The sequence below is a fragment of the Mus caroli genome, chromosome 8 (assembly GCF_900094665.2).
Source record: "Mus caroli chromosome 8, CAROLI_EIJ_v1.1, whole genome shotgun sequence".
Lineage (NCBI taxonomy): Eukaryota > Metazoa > Chordata > Mammalia > Rodentia > Muridae > Mus > Mus caroli.
In genome coordinates, this window is record NC_034577.1 from 84,813,567 (window position 1) to 84,829,228 (window position 15,662).

General features: G+C 41.5%; 1 protein-coding gene across 1 annotated transcript in view; it reads right to left on the reverse strand.

Annotated features, from left to right (window-relative positions):
• The window catches only part of LOC110300014 (liver carboxylesterase 1), a 31,788-nt gene that overhangs the window by 994 nt on the left and 15,132 nt on the right, over positions 1-15,662 (reverse strand). The window contains exons 9-13 of the mRNA XM_021170045.1: positions 12,738-12,878; positions 10,905-10,985; positions 9,815-9,962; positions 3,671-3,802; positions 2,591-2,663 (exon numbers count right to left, since the gene is read on the reverse strand). Of these exons, the coding sequence (XP_021025704.1) occupies positions 2,591-2,663; positions 3,671-3,802; positions 9,815-9,962; positions 10,905-10,985; positions 12,738-12,878 (575 nt within the window). The remainder of the gene's footprint in view (positions 1-2,590; positions 2,664-3,670; positions 3,803-9,814; positions 9,963-10,904; positions 10,986-12,737; positions 12,879-15,662) is intronic.

The window sequence follows — 15,662 nt, forward strand, 5'->3', positions numbered from 1 at the left end:
TCCTTCCTTCCTTCCTTCCTTCCTCTCTCTCTCTCTCTCTCTCTCTCTCTCTCTCTCTCTCTCTCTCTCTCTCTAAGTTTGTTATGATATACATTTTGCATTCTCTGCAAATACTCATGTGTTACAGGCTGGTACTGAGCTAGAAGCTAGTGGAATAAAGGGTGGAGTGTAGTTAGAAGAAGCAAATGCTGGCGACCTTGAGTAGTGCTGGGGGTCCCACTCCTTCCTGTCATAGCTTCCTGACTGCATGCTGCTCTGCCTCATCACAAGCCTCAAATTAAAAGTCCAAGTGAAACTCAGAGCTAGAATACAACCTCCATTTAAGTGAGTGGACTTTGGGCACTTTTGTCAGTCTTTGAAAGCTAACATCTAAAATTGCTTCTGAGAAAGGGATCACTCTATGGTTAAGCTGGCATTGTAGTTTGTAATAATTTTTAATTGGTTTGTGAAGGAAATTAGAAGTTTAGAGAGCATGCTGCAGCAAACTCAGAATAGGTGAGTAGGATATTCTAGATTCTAGTGGGTTCTAAAATGAAAGAAGACAATGAAGCCAAGCTTGTGATATTTCAGAGGGCAATGAAGCCTCTGTGCAGAACTTGAATAGAGATAATTAGTGTTCCATTATGTCTACATTTGTCCATTCCCTGACCTTTCTTGGTAGATTGATTGCAGTGGCAGACTGCATAACTGATGGACTTGTTCAAAAGCATCACAGCTTACAGGCAATGTGAAGGTACTTTTTGTTGGTTTCAATTAGATTTACAGTGAAATTAAAGGGAAAAAATTACAGCATAAAGAACTTAATGATTCTGTGCTTCAAAATTAAGAGTAGGGCCAATAAAGACCCAAGTCTTCTGAACAGAGGAAAGGAGGACATATTCCTAAGGATGTCTCGGGGATCTGCGAGATGGCCCATCACGAGGGTATCACTTGCTTCAAAGACATTTCTTGAGATATTAGCATTAACTGTCCTTCATCTACAGTATGGTGTCAAGAATCGATTTTCTGGGATTGGTGTCCCTACGTTCAGGTTCTTGGAGGCTTTACAGCTGATGGTCCATGGGCCCTAACTCTACCTCAAACTATAGTTAGATCTTAACGTCATCGCATTGCACTGATTTTGCAGGCAAGCAAAACGCAAGGCCCATGGGGCCATCGAGGTTGCTATTTGGTTTTCAAGGGAAAGCATGGGCAACCATCAAGTGTGTCGAAAGTTTGATGTCTCAAGTAGCAACCCTAAGAGCATAATGCAAGAAGCTATGAGAGTAAAGCGACCTTTTGAGGGAGACCTTAGTAAGTCATAATTGACATGGCTTGGAGCATCGGCCTAGGGAACATTCAGACCATGAGCAGAATGACTGTCTTAGTCACTCTTGGTGTGAAGAGACACTCTGGCCAAGGAAACTCTTATTAAATAAGGCACTCAATTGGGACTTAGAGTAAACTTTCATTGGCTTAGTATATTGCTGTCATGGCAGGAGCATGGCAGCATGCATGGTAGTGAAGTGATAGCTACGCTGACCTACAGTCAGAGAGAGACTGGGCCTGACAAGGGCTTTTGAAACCTCAAAGTCTACCCTGAGTCTACACTTCCTTTTAACAAGGCCATACCCACAAATTTTTCTTATCCAAACAAAGAGCTTCACTTCCTGGTGACAAGAACTCAACTACATAAACTTATGGGGGGTCATTCTTATTCAAACTACCACAGAGCCCTAGAGGCCACAGAGGCTATAGGCATTGAGACTTTAGAATGCATTCCCCAGCATTCAGAGCCCATGTCTGGCAATAGATTCCTGGATGTACCAAAGGAGATTTAAGATTTAAATTCTTCTCTCAGATTTTGGACCTGCTTTAGTCTCGTTCCTCATTGCTATTCTCCTGTACCTCCCTGTAGAACAGCAATGTTTGGCTATTTTCCTTGTATCTTAGGAATCTGTTACTTTTTTGTTGGTGTGGGTTTTCATAACAAAGGTTTGCCTGGAAATTCTTTGGACTTGGATGCCAAAGCAGTATTAAAAGTAATGAGAAGTTAGGTATGTGTGGTAATGAGTTTCTGTGATGGGCACGAGCTTCTTGGGGGTCATGGGCAGGATGTTATAATTTAGAATTTAATATTGCCCCAAATTCTCATGGGTTGAAGCTTTGATCCCCTCCTGATGGTGCCATTGGGACATGGCAGAAAAGTAATAAAGGAGAGCTTGGAGAAGAATGATCATGGAAGACTTTCCACTGAGGATTATAGTAGGATCCTGGCCCTTTCCTTCCATCCATGAATGATAGGAGATAAGGAGCTTTGACCTTATCATGCTCCCCACACATGATGTTCTGTTCCAACACAAGAACTAATGGGCAAAATGAGCAAAACCCAAAATCTGGGACAAAATTCACATTCTCTCCTATATATTGAACTGTCACAAATATCATCATAGCTACAAATTGGATTAACACAGCTCTCATTGTGAGAATGCTATAGTCAGAGGGACAGGAGGACAATCACTCAAACATTAGAAAACTAGTCCTTCCTCAGGGGTGTGTATGACTCACGGCACCACACCTCCAGCTTTGTCTTCATAGCCACCTGTCTTACCCATTTCGAGCAAAGTTGGCCCAGAATTTCATCACCATCTTGCTGAGGTTGATCTCTTCTTCTGAAGCACCCTCTGTGATAAAGAGCATTTGTATTTGAATCTGAGCACCTTTAAGAAATGCCATCTTGTCTATGAATGGATTACCCTGCGTGTGTCCTGTCTACCCTGATCTATGAAGATAAATGGACTCAGGCCTGGTTACTATTTGAAGGGGAGAATGCACTTTTGGCCTTTATGGCAGACTCATTTACTCAAAAATCTGCCTTTTAAGAAGATCTTGGTGAGTGTGCCTGCAATTTAAAGTCAAGAGGAACATTCCAGGTGTTCTCTGCCTTTCTCTGTCATGCTCACCTGCCTGGAATTTAATGGCAACAACACTCAACTTCCCCAGCTTTACCACCAAGGTTGCTTGCCCATAGGGCTACCTCCAACACACATACCTCTTCATAGAATCTGAAAACAATCAGAACTGGAATGATACCAAGTAGATATCCAGCAGAGAGATGCTCAGAGACACTGGTATGCTATGAGGGGCATAATTCACAAAGTTTGCTAAACTGTTGAAAAGTAAAGTATTGAAGACCATTGTGAAAGGAGATATATATATATATATATATATATATATATATATATATATATATATATACACACACACACACACACACACACACACACACATATATATATATATATGCCAGCCAGATGGTGGGTAGGAACATGATAGACCTTATTCAAGGTTAGAAATTTTCCTCACACCCCACTACACTCACAGTGTAATGCTTATGAGAGGAAAATTAAATTCTGGCACTCTTGCCATAAAGCAAGGCCTGTGGTGATCTTCCACTTTTCCTCCTGGGGTCACAGATCAGGATTCTGAGAATGACTATCTCTGGGGACACAGTAACATAACCCCATCATGTGTGTTAAAGGAGAGAGACTGGAAACCATCTTATAGTTGATCCCTGTCACAAAGCATAAAGAAAGCCAGTTTAAAAGGAGGAACTCCCTCAAGGTCATCAAGGCAAGACACAAATTGAGGCCTCATATCACCAAGAACACGGCCAGCAAAGAGACATTACCTTTTAAAAATGGGGCTCCCCATACAGAAAACAGTTCATCAGCGTGGTCTCCTAACAATTCCTGGGGTCTATCATTTGACACAAAGCTTGGGCGATACTGATACTCATACATGTAGGTTGGGGCTCCAGCATCTGTGGAGACAAGGATTCATGTAGAGTTACATTACCAGACACACACCTGGGTGGTGTCACAGCCTTAGGTCCTGCACTTGATTATATTCTTCATCTGCAGAAGAGATAAACACAATTTTAATAAGGCTATGGCCATCATCCTTCCAGTCCACAACTGTACCAGGGGGCAGATCACGTGCTCTAGCATGCCCCCCACCCCCATGCCCATACCCAGATATAGCTTGACTCTCAGGAGGTCTGTCATAATCAGGCTTGCAGATCAGGAGCACCAGACCCCCTCCCACACTCAGGGACAGCCTGACTCAAGGAAGCCCATCATAACCAGGAGCACAGGAGGGACAGGCTCCAGTCAGGGACAACAAGGCCAGTTAACAGGAGAGATACTCAGATAGCAAAGGGAAAGCACAAGAACATAAGCAACAGAAACCAATGCCAAGTGGTACCATCACAACCCAGTTCTACCACTACAGCCATCCCTAGATACCTTAACATACCTGAAAAGCAAGATTCTGACCTAAAATCCTATCTCAAATCCTAAAAAAAACCTAAAATCCTATTCTGACCTAAAATCCTTTGCCAAAATACAACAACCCTTCACGTTAAAAGTCTTGAAAAGATCGGGAATTCAAGGCACATACCTAAACATAATAAAAGCAAAATACAACAATCCAACAACCAACATCAAATTAAATGGAGAGGAACTTGAAGCAAACCCACTAAAATCAGGAACAAGACAAATATGCCCACTCTCCCTATTTATTCAATATAGTACTGGAAATTCTAGCTAGTGTAATAAGACAACAGAAAGAGGTCAAAGTGACAGAAAATCAGAAAGGAAAAAGTCAAGGTATCCCTACTTGCAGACCATATGATTGTATACATAAGTGACCCCTAATATTCTACCAGAGAACTCCTCCATCTAAAAACAACTTCAGCAAAGTGGCTGGATATAAAATTAACTCAAAAAATTAATAGACTTCCTTTATACAAAGGATAAATGGGCTGAGAAATAAATTAAGGAAACAACACCCTTTACAATAGTCACAAATAATCTAAAGTATCTTTGTCATAACTCTAACCAAGCAAGTAAAAAATCTGTATGACAAGAACTTCAAGTCTCTGAAGGGAAAAAAATTGAAGAAGACCTCAGAAAATGGAAAGACCTCCCATACTTATCATGAATTGGTAGAATTAGCATTAGTAAAAATGGCCATCTTACTGAAAGCAATCTACAGACTCAATGCAATCCCCACCAAAATTCCAACTGAATTCTTTACAGAGATAAAAAAGAGAAAATCTCAACTTCATCTGGAATAACTAAAAACTCAGGGTAGTGAAAACAGTTCTCACCACTAATAGAACTTCTGGGGGAATCACCATCCCTGACCACAAGCTGTACTACAGAGCAATAGTGATAAAACCTGCATGGCATTGGTACAGAGACAGGCAGGTAGATCAATGGAATAGAATTGAAGATGCTGAAATAAACCCAACACCTATGGTCACTTGATTTTTGACAAAGAAGACAAAACCATACAGAAGAAAAAAAAGACAGCATTTTCAACAAATGGTGCTGGTCTAACTGACAGAATGCATGTAGAGGAATCCAAACTGATCCGTTTTTATCTCCTTCTATAAAGCTCAAGTCCAAGTGGATCACGAACCTCCACATAAAACCAGATACACTGAATCTAGTCAAAGAGAAAGTGGGAAAGAGCACACATTAGCACAGGGGAAATTTTCCTGAACAGACCAGCAATGGCTCAGACTCTAAGATCAGGGATCTCTGTCAACGATGACAAATGGGACCTCATGACACTATAAAGCTTCTGTAAGGCAAAGGACAAAATGGCAACCTACAGATTGGGAAAAGATCTTTGCCAACCCTACATCCAATAAAGGTCTAATGTCCAAAATATACAGAGAACTCAAGAAGTTAGACTTCAGAAAACCAAATAACCCTTTTAAAAATGGGGTACAGAGCTAAACAAAGAATTCCCAACTGAGGAATCTTGAATGGCTGAGAAGCACCTAAAGAAATGTTCAACATCCTTAATCACCAGGGAAATGCAAATCAAAACAACTCTGAGACTACACCTCACACCAATCAGAATGGATAAGATCAAAAACTCAGGATACAGCAGATGCTGGTGAGGATGTGGAGAAAGAGGAACTCTCCTCCATTCCTAGTGGGAATTGAAAGCTGGTTTAGCCACTTTGGGAATCAGTCTGGCAGTACCTCAGAAAACTGGAAATAGTTCTACCAAAAGACCCAGCTATACCACTCCTGGGCATACACCCAGAAGATGCTTCAACATGTAAGAAGGACACATGCTCCACTATGCTCATAGCAGCCTTATTTATAGTAGCCAGAATCTGGAAACTACCCAGATGTCCCTCAACAGAAGAATGGATACAGAAAGTGTGGTACATTTACACAATGGAATACCACTTAGCTATTAAAAACTGACAACTTCACGAATTTCATAGGCAAATGGATGGAACTAGAAAATACCATCCTGAGTGTGTGTGGTAACCTAGACCCAAAAGGACACACAAGGTATGTACTCATTGATAAGTGAATATTAGTCCAAAGGCTCAGAATACCCATGATACAACTCACAGATCATATGAAGCTTAACAAGAAGGGTGGGCAAAGTGTAGATGCTCCGGTTCTATTTAGAAGGGGAAAGAAAATAATCAAGGGAGGCAGAAGGATGGAGGGACCTGGATGGGAGAGGGAAGGAGTAAGGAAAAGGGGGGCATGACCAGGTATATAAAGAGACAAAAGAGAAGTCCAGAAGGCCAGGAGAATGAATAGAAATAAGTAGCTGTCCAGAAGGCCAGGAGAATGAATAGAAATAAGTAGCTGTGGGGGTATGGGGAGCAGGAGGGCAAGGAAAACCACTAGAAAGTCCCAGACACCAAGGAGAGGCTCTCAGATTCCAATGGGGGTGGCATTAGCTGAAAGACACAACAGCTAGGAGATAGAACCTGAAGAGATCAGTAGATAGACATGGCCCTAGTGGAGGGATAGGGCAACCCACCCACCTCAAAATTTTTAACCCAGAATTGTTCCTGTCTAAAGAAAATTCATGGACAAAAAATGGAGCAGACACTCACAACCAACCACTGGACTGAACCTGCGGACCCCAGTGGAAGAGTTACGGGAAGGACTAAGGAGCTGAAGGAGATCGTAACCCCATAGGAAGAACAACAATATCAACATCCTAAAATATCAACTGACCAATTTTTTAAATGACATACGTCCTCCCAGCATAGGACGAGGAATAATCACCTTTCACAGCTTCCCTCACTTGAACCTTGTTAACCCTGTGACTCTGAAACCAATTGTGGAACAGATATTTCAAGAACTTGCTTGAGATATTGTATTAATCTTGTTTCTGTCACTTGATTACTTTAGAAGAGAACTCGGATCCCAGCTACAGAGCAGAGATTATTCATGAACAAGAGACTACATTTTACACAGCAAGCTATCCAAGATATTTGTATTACTTTTTGTGGAGTCCCTGGTATTTCTAAACTTCTTATAATCACAATGTGAGATTTGGAAAGAAAGTGAGACCCATGTGTTGGTAATTACAAAGTGAAACACTCAGAAAACCAAAGACAGGAGGAGGCTGTTTCCAGGCTAGACACTTGAACAAGAAGACTAGCAGGTGGGAAGAAATGGAAGAAAGACAGAGGGTTGATTTCAAGAGACTGATTGAAAATGCTCCCTGCCTGGGTAAGGTACCCAACATTGGGTCAGGAAACACAGCGGCCTTCAGTTGATTGTAGCCAAGACACAAAGCAATCATGGTATTAATCATCAAGGAGAAGGGAACACCCAGAAGCATCAGAGAGAAGAGCTTCACAATCAAGGATGGACCAAATTTATAACCAGTGTCTCAGAGGAAAGCTCATGGGCATGGAGAGTAACCTCCAGTCTCAAGCACTGTCCTCAGGGCAGAGCCATTCAAAAGTAAGGGAGACATAGCAGCTCTCCAGTCAGAAGCTGTGGAACTTGCGTCTCTGGTCCTTCCTCACGGGAATGGCTAAAGAGTGTTCTTTAAAGCAAAACTTCAAAATAATGAGACAGGAGACGTCAAAGCCATAGGAATAAAGCAAGCCACAGGCGGGTCACTCTCCGTTGAAAAGTGGATACAATTTAATCCTGTGTAATGCAAATGTACGTCAATAGAAATTATGCCAATAATGATAGATGAGGCATATTATCATCTAGAGTTACAATAAATTATGTTTGTCCAAATGATGTAATTGTTGATGTCAGGATCATAAAGATGCTGGCGAGGATGAGGAATAAAGGGAACACTCCTCCATTGCTGGTAGGAGTGAAAACTTGTACAGCCACTTTGGAAATCAATTTGAAGGTTTCTCAGAAAATGGAAATTGGTTCTACTTCAAGACGCAGGCATACTACACCTGGCATATACCCGAAAAGATGCTCCACCATACCACAAGGACACTTGCTCAACTATGTTCATAGCAGCTTTATTCATAATAGCCACAAACTAGAAACAAACTAGATATTCCTTAACTGAAGGTGGATAAAGAAAATGTGATATATTTACACATGAAATACTACTTTGCTATTAAAAACAAGGGCATCATGAAATCTGCAGACAAATAAATGCCCCAGATACTGAGGGTAGAGCCTCACCTTCACCCTTGTACCAGACATACCTTAGTGAAACAGAAGGTTGTCATGACTAACTCTAAAGACCCAAGACCCCTTGACACAAATACCTCTCCTTTGTGTATAAGCTGTTTAGGCTTGGTGATACAGCTGAGAGATGCTCTCCCTTGCTCCCTCCCCTGGTACTGAAACATAGGGTCTAATGTGAGAGTTTAGAGTGTCTCTGCTCTCCTCTAATTCAGTAGTGTGGGCAGTGCAGTAGCACAAAAAAATGAACAATGGACAGCAGCAGGAGCAATGGCAGAGGCAGTAGAGCAGTTGAAAGCTCCAGATGCTAAGGCAGAAGAAGCAGCAGAAGAGTTTGTGAAGAACCGAGCCAGGAAAAGTCAGTGGGAGGAAACATAGCAGGAGATGCTGGGGAGGTGAGATTGGAAAAGGATACAGCAGACTCTGGTTGACAGAAGAGTTTGCAAAGGATATTTAGAGTTTTGGGTTAAGGGCTTCAGATCCTGGGTCAAGCACTAGAGTTGTGACACTAACCAATATTAAGGGCTAAGGAATTTCACATTCTTGAGCCTACAGAAGAGTTGCAACATTGGTTGCTGTTAAAGACCAAGGAATCTGGATACCCAGGCCCAACTGCTTTATGCTTTTGTAGAAGCTCCAGAGACAAAGCAAAGGGCTGGGTAATCTCGGCTTGAGAAGAAATGGCCAATCTGAACAGTTCAGTATGGAGTAAGGAGACTGAGACTGTAATTAGAAGTCACCCATCAAAGCAAAAACCCAGATTATTGCAATGTCACTGATAAACAGACCACAAATTGAAGGGAAGCATGGGTGGTATCAGTGCTTAGACTCTTCCAAACAGCTCTAAAATTCAAGAAAAAAAAAGAGGAAATTTCATAAAATTCTTAGAGTATTACTATCCTGATGCTAAAAGGAGACAAGGACACTACAAGAAAATAAAAGTACAGCCTAACATCCTTTATGATCAGAGATGTAAAAATCTTCAACAGCTTGTTACCAAGTATGGTGCAACAACATATTAAAAGTGTAATCCTTAGGGCTACAAAAGTGGCTCAGTGGGCTGACCACCAGGTTGGCCTCAATCTTTTCCAAGCTTTACCCCCACATTTCTTTAGAATGTTTTATAACATCACCTCCTAGATGAAATTGCATGTGAACATTATTCTCATAGACACTTACTGGTAGAAGCAAGAGTAAACATTATAGGCCATAGGGAGCCAGCCTTTAAGACCTGACCCTCAGCAGACTTCATATCTCTCTGTGCTAAGAAGAAGGTAGAGACTTGTCTGATGAGTCTATGCTCCTCCCCCATTCTCATGTCTTACCTCTGTGACTACGGGACACGATTACAGATGGGACACCGAACATAACATCTCCAATCAAGTCCAGGAACAAGTCTGTCATTGTGGCAGGGTCTTCTGTCCCTCCTAAATACTTTTCAATAGCTGCTGGAATCAGCTTTTCAGAGATGTTCTGAAATGAACCAGAAAGCAGCCACCTTACGTATTGCAAAGAGAGCTTTTCCGGAAAGTTACCAGGCATTCTTTGATTCTGAGTCACTTGAGTGCGATGCCAAATTCTTCTAGTTTGGGCAGTGAATGGAAAAGAGGGCAACTTCTGGAGAAGGATGTGGTGCAGGAGAAGAATAATGCAAATTCTTTAGGTTCTTTTGTTCTTGGTAGATTGTAAGCTTAAATTTGGAAGATAGGAATTTCCACAATATATCATTATTATCCCACTGGCTTCAATGCCAAAAATCTATGTGGCTGAAGCCACATACTGGTTTTAAAACTGTTCCCCAGTTGGGGGATATCTCAAGATATGTCCTTAAAGAAAGGCACTTTTCTTGATACACACATGCACATCATCCCTAGGACCTCAAGGGAAATGCAATTTTTGGTATCTTCTCTTGTTTTCTGGGAAAGATGCCTTTAGTATCCAATAAATTAACCTCAAAATAAAATACTCCTGGGAAATGGAATGAAGAAGATACAGGTCATACAATTCTTAGCGATGTAACTTCTCTTTAACTCTACAGGTCCCAGGGCACCCAAGGACCTATAGGCAACAGCAGCCTATGTACCAGAAGAGCATAATACCCAGAATTTGTAATTACCATGGTGCCCCCATTGGCTATACCTCTTCACAGTAACCTATGTAAATCTTATGCCTCCATCCAACTTGGATTATTAAATTTCGAAAAAAAATTCCCCAAGAATTTGCCTGCACTCACCAGAGGAGAAGGTTGGAAATCACAAAAGTGTGTTTCTTCTGAGGATGGGAAAGTGAGAAAGGAAGTCAGGCTGAGCCCAACATCTAAGTACATTTCCAACCATTGATTAAGTCTGCATTTCTGGGAAAACATACAGACTTCTTTATTTTTCAACCAGCTCCCATGATTCCCTCAACACTTACAAGAATTGGGTAGGCCTGCCACAGGATGGATGCGGCTGTCTTCTGGTCCAGTTTTCTTTCAGAGAGTGGGAAGCCCAAAAACTGTTAAAGAGATGTGTTTATAAACAGTCATGAGTTGTGGAGACATGACAAGAAGAAATCCAACAGCCAAACAACCAAATCAATACAGAAGGAAACTTCTTCACTGGGTCTTGATTGGTGTGTGATTTCATGTTTGAAGAAATAGCCAATGTGACAAATGAATAGTACGAGGATGTGTGTGTGTGTGTGTATGTGTGTGTGTGCATTTGTGCATGTATGCATGTGTGTGTGACATGTAAAATATAATATGTATCATATACAGACAACATATTTTATTTGTATTTGTATTAAATATAGATTCTTATATAGTATATATTGTATACTACATGTAATATGGTATATATACATATATTATATACTGTATATAACAATATAGTAATATGTGTATATATATATATATATATATATATATATATATATATATGTATGTATAGTCTTTGTAAGGCCAAATTCTATATATGTCTATATGTTCTCTAATACATATATATATATATATATATATATATATATATATATATATATCACATACATAAGAATGAAGTAACATCTTGGTCAGAAGAATAATGTAGAAATGAGATTTCAGGACAGAAGACTCAAGCCCTCACCCACAGTTTCAGGTGACTGAAGAAGCCAAATCAACCATGTGGCTGTACACGTTTTATGATCCCTGAAGTTCTTTTCAAGCACAACTGTAGAATCATCAGTGAGTAGATACCTCATCCAAACTTCTGCACTCAAAGATTTGACCCTACTCTACCACAATTTCTAGCAACTAGTGGCCATACCCTAGCACAACACCAGCTCAGGACACTCAGTGGAAGTTATTCAGTTTTCCAGCCTGAGCGTGGTGCTGAGCAGACTGGCCCCTGAACCTTCTCTTGGAGAGTTAGAGAGCTTGCAGTTATGAATCCTTTCTCTAGCCTATGACTTATAGTTTCCTTGCCAGAATTATTTTCCCAAGACCTGAGAGAACATTTGCTTGTAACATTTGAAACCTTTTGGAAATGTAAACATCTGGAGGAGATAATGTTTGATTCTCTTGGTGACCACTGTGAAGGACAATGGAGTTGTAAGTTGCAATAAAACTCTCACCAAAGTGAGTAGCTTTGTGAAAGATTCACCATTCATATCACAAAGCCTCCTTGAGCTCCCAGCCTGGAAACCTATCTAGGTATTGGAGCCAGGGACCCAACTCAGGCCATGCCTTCTCTTTTGCATATTTCTGTCATACTATTAAAGGTGAACTAAAAGTTCCTAGTTAGATTACTCACTGTCCAACTTTATCTATAACATATTAAAAAATCCTTCTTGGCTTTTAGAAATCAATGAATTGTCTCTGGATCTCAGCAACAGGGCACCTAAAAGCACTTGTGAAAATCTATGAGAACTGAAAGTTCAAGTCTAAGGTATAAGCTGCTGAGCCCTGCCTGAGCCCTGCACTCCAGCTCCCTCTCCTTTGTAGATGTCCACAGTTGTTCTATCTGTTCAGATATTATCTCTGGCCCTGCCAGTCTATGAATTTCAACAATCTCTCAGAAATGTTAGTGTTTGGGAAGAGACGTTGCCAGGACTAAAATACCCAGTGGAAAGTTGGATTTTCTGGACAACTATGGCAGTGCCCACTCATGGCAATTGGGGCATCTCTCGTGGTCTCTAGAAAAACTGGAAGCAGAAGGAAGACTTGGGCACAGCCCCAGGATTGTGATGGTTGAAACTGTCAGTACATCTATAAAAGGGGCTAGATGTTCTCACCATTGGAATGATCCAGCCAAACTCATGCTTGTTGATGCCCACCATGTAGGGGACAGTATTGAAACTCTTCTCAACCAGGATCTCTTCTGGTGCCTTTGGCAGCAACACTCCATCAATCACAGTAGGGAGGAAGGGATAGCTCTGGGAAGATGAAGATGTAAAGTCTGTGATTTTCCTGTCCAAGAACAAGCAAGATATGTACACTACCCTTGCAAAGGCTTGGGGAACCTTCTGGAATGGCAGGAAGTATTGGGATACAGGGGAGAAGCATGTGAAACCACCCTCCCCTAGACAACAATTTCTATCAATAATTTATAAGCCATGCTGAACACACACAAGGCAGGCCATATCAACAATAAGTCAAGATATGAGAAGGGCTGACAGGGTTCTGCCTTTTAATCCTTCATTATTGACCATTAATAGACTCTGGTAAGGAGGAACCAATATCTTATTACATACAAACTGCTGAACCCACCAGTATCTAAGAAGTAGCTCCAAACACATGATCATAAAGAGCTTTTAAAAAACCAACAAAGTATTGTTCTTAAATGTAGCACTAAATAGATGCAAAGCAAGACAGTTGTTAGTTTAAGAGAGCAAGCAAGAAGACAAAGTATTTTCTCTTGGCACTCAAATAATTGAAAAGAATTAGTTTTAAGAAGACATCGAATTTATCACACAAGGTGACCAGTCTATGACTTGATTCTTCGTCTGAGAGATTCAGGGGAGGGACAACCCCTCCTCCAACAGACTGACAATAGAAACTGGGACTGCTGTACAATTACTCCTGCCATAGAAAAACTGTAGTGCAGAGAGGCTGTCATGGAGCAGACAACAGAAGCAGCTTCTCTGAAAGAAGATACATGTTGACCACATAGAGCAGAACATCATGTGTACTCTTTATTGGGAACTGTGCTCAAACATCCCAAACAATGAGCGGGGTATGACCTTACGGGCAAAGTATCATGTGCAGGGCTATTTCTGAGACTTTCAAATAGTCCTGGGTTGGAGAAATGCTTAAGGACAGGATACAGAGAGGAAAGCGTAAAGTATATCATCTGCTTAATGTCTAGAATATCCCTAGCACTTAGTAATGATTTATAGGACCCACTACATAAAAGGACTTCCATCTGAAAATAATGGTCAGGTTATTAAGATGGCTAATCTCTCTTACGTTCATAAGAGTAAGTCTGGTGATATCATGGGAAAGTAGTAAAAGTGATAGACACAAAAGGAAAACCAGGTTGAACTGGATCCAAGAGGAAGTCCTCCTCAGTAGTAACTCTGACAATCTGAGCAGTGGCCACTGTTCCCTGGAACTCTTGTTGCTGTTCTCTGGTGTTGTGTGCCTGTTTAGGTAAGAGAAATCTTGGGCCTCCTTCCTTCATCTTTGCACACAGCCACAGTGAGTCCTGCTCAGGTATTCCTTCACATAGTCCTCCAAACAACTCACATCTCATGCTGACTATCCATACAAACCGTTCATGGACCTTCATGGACCAGCTCTACTTCCTGTCTCTATTACCTACCCAGAATCAGGCCTACTCATTCCTGATTGCCTCCACCCCATGCATACTGGCCTTCTACAGCACACCCTTGAAGAAGCCCTTCTCCATCAGAAACACTTCAATCTCCAGGGTTCTAAACATCTAACTTCTTTCGTTCCTTTACAGCTCCACTGAGAAGCTACCAACCATTCAAGCCACCTCCTAATCCTGCTGCTCACATCAAACCATATGCAGCTCTCCAGCTCCCACTGTCTTTACCATGACTCTATCCATGAAAATATAAACCATAGAGTTTACTATGTTTCCCTATTGTGATACCACAATAAGAAAACAGTATGTCTGTTTCATTGTCATGCCCAGTTCCTAAATCATATTCTGTTACATAGTGAGTGCTTCTTGCAGTTTTTCTGGATGTTGAAAGACTCCCATTTCTTTCTCATGGAATTTTTCAGAAAAGTGCTCAGATCCCTAGGGAGGTGGCAGAGGAGATGGGACTAGAGATACTACATAACTAATCTCCTGGCCAGTGGACGTAGAAGAGCAGGAGGGATGAGATGTTGGGCATTGTTAGAGTTTTCAGCTGGTGGTAAGAGGGTGGTGAGTTGAAGTTTGGTCTTGCTGTGTATTGTAATGCTAAGTGCAGTCATCCAAAATAAGAGAGTTCACATGTAGACCCAAGTGAAGCTATGTGGCCTTGCCCCCAAGTTATTTCTGATTGGTGAATAAAGTTGCAGTCAATATCTGGACAGAAAATCCATAGACAGGTTCTAAGATTGCCAGGCTTGAGGTTGGAGTAAAACCATGAAAAGGAGGAGAAGGTGGAGGAGGAGGAGGAGGAGGAGAAGGAGGAGGAGGGGGGGGGAGAAAAGCTGCCATATATTAGGTGAGTTCAAGAGAACATGGCTCTGAGGGCTGGCCAATTGGAGTTAAGAGCAGCCCAGATGAACCATAGTAAATAATAACTTGGGGTTGTCAGTAGGAAAGTAGATTCTAATAGCATAGAGGGTAGGTATCTGTACAGCTCTTGTGCTATTTAAGGCTTGTTGTAAATATAAAGACTGTGTGTGTGTTTTATCTGGGAACTAAATGATATAGATGAGGAAGAAACCCAGGATTAGGATTAAACAGTTTCTACAACAGTGGTATCCTCTGCACTAAGATTAAAATCCCCCGCTTCTCACCATATCAAATGTGTGTCTCCTCAGAGACCTGTGCTTGCTATTGATGGCTCCAGACCTCCTTCGCCATCACAGTCTCCTGAGCATAGGAAATTCTGGTGCATACTGCTCCTACAGGGTTGTTGTAAAAGCTGGAAATTGCCGGGCATGGTGGCGCACGCCTTTAATCCCAGCACTCGGGAGGCAGAGGCAGGCAGATTTCTGAGTTCGAGGCCAGCCTGGCCTACAAAGTGAGTTCC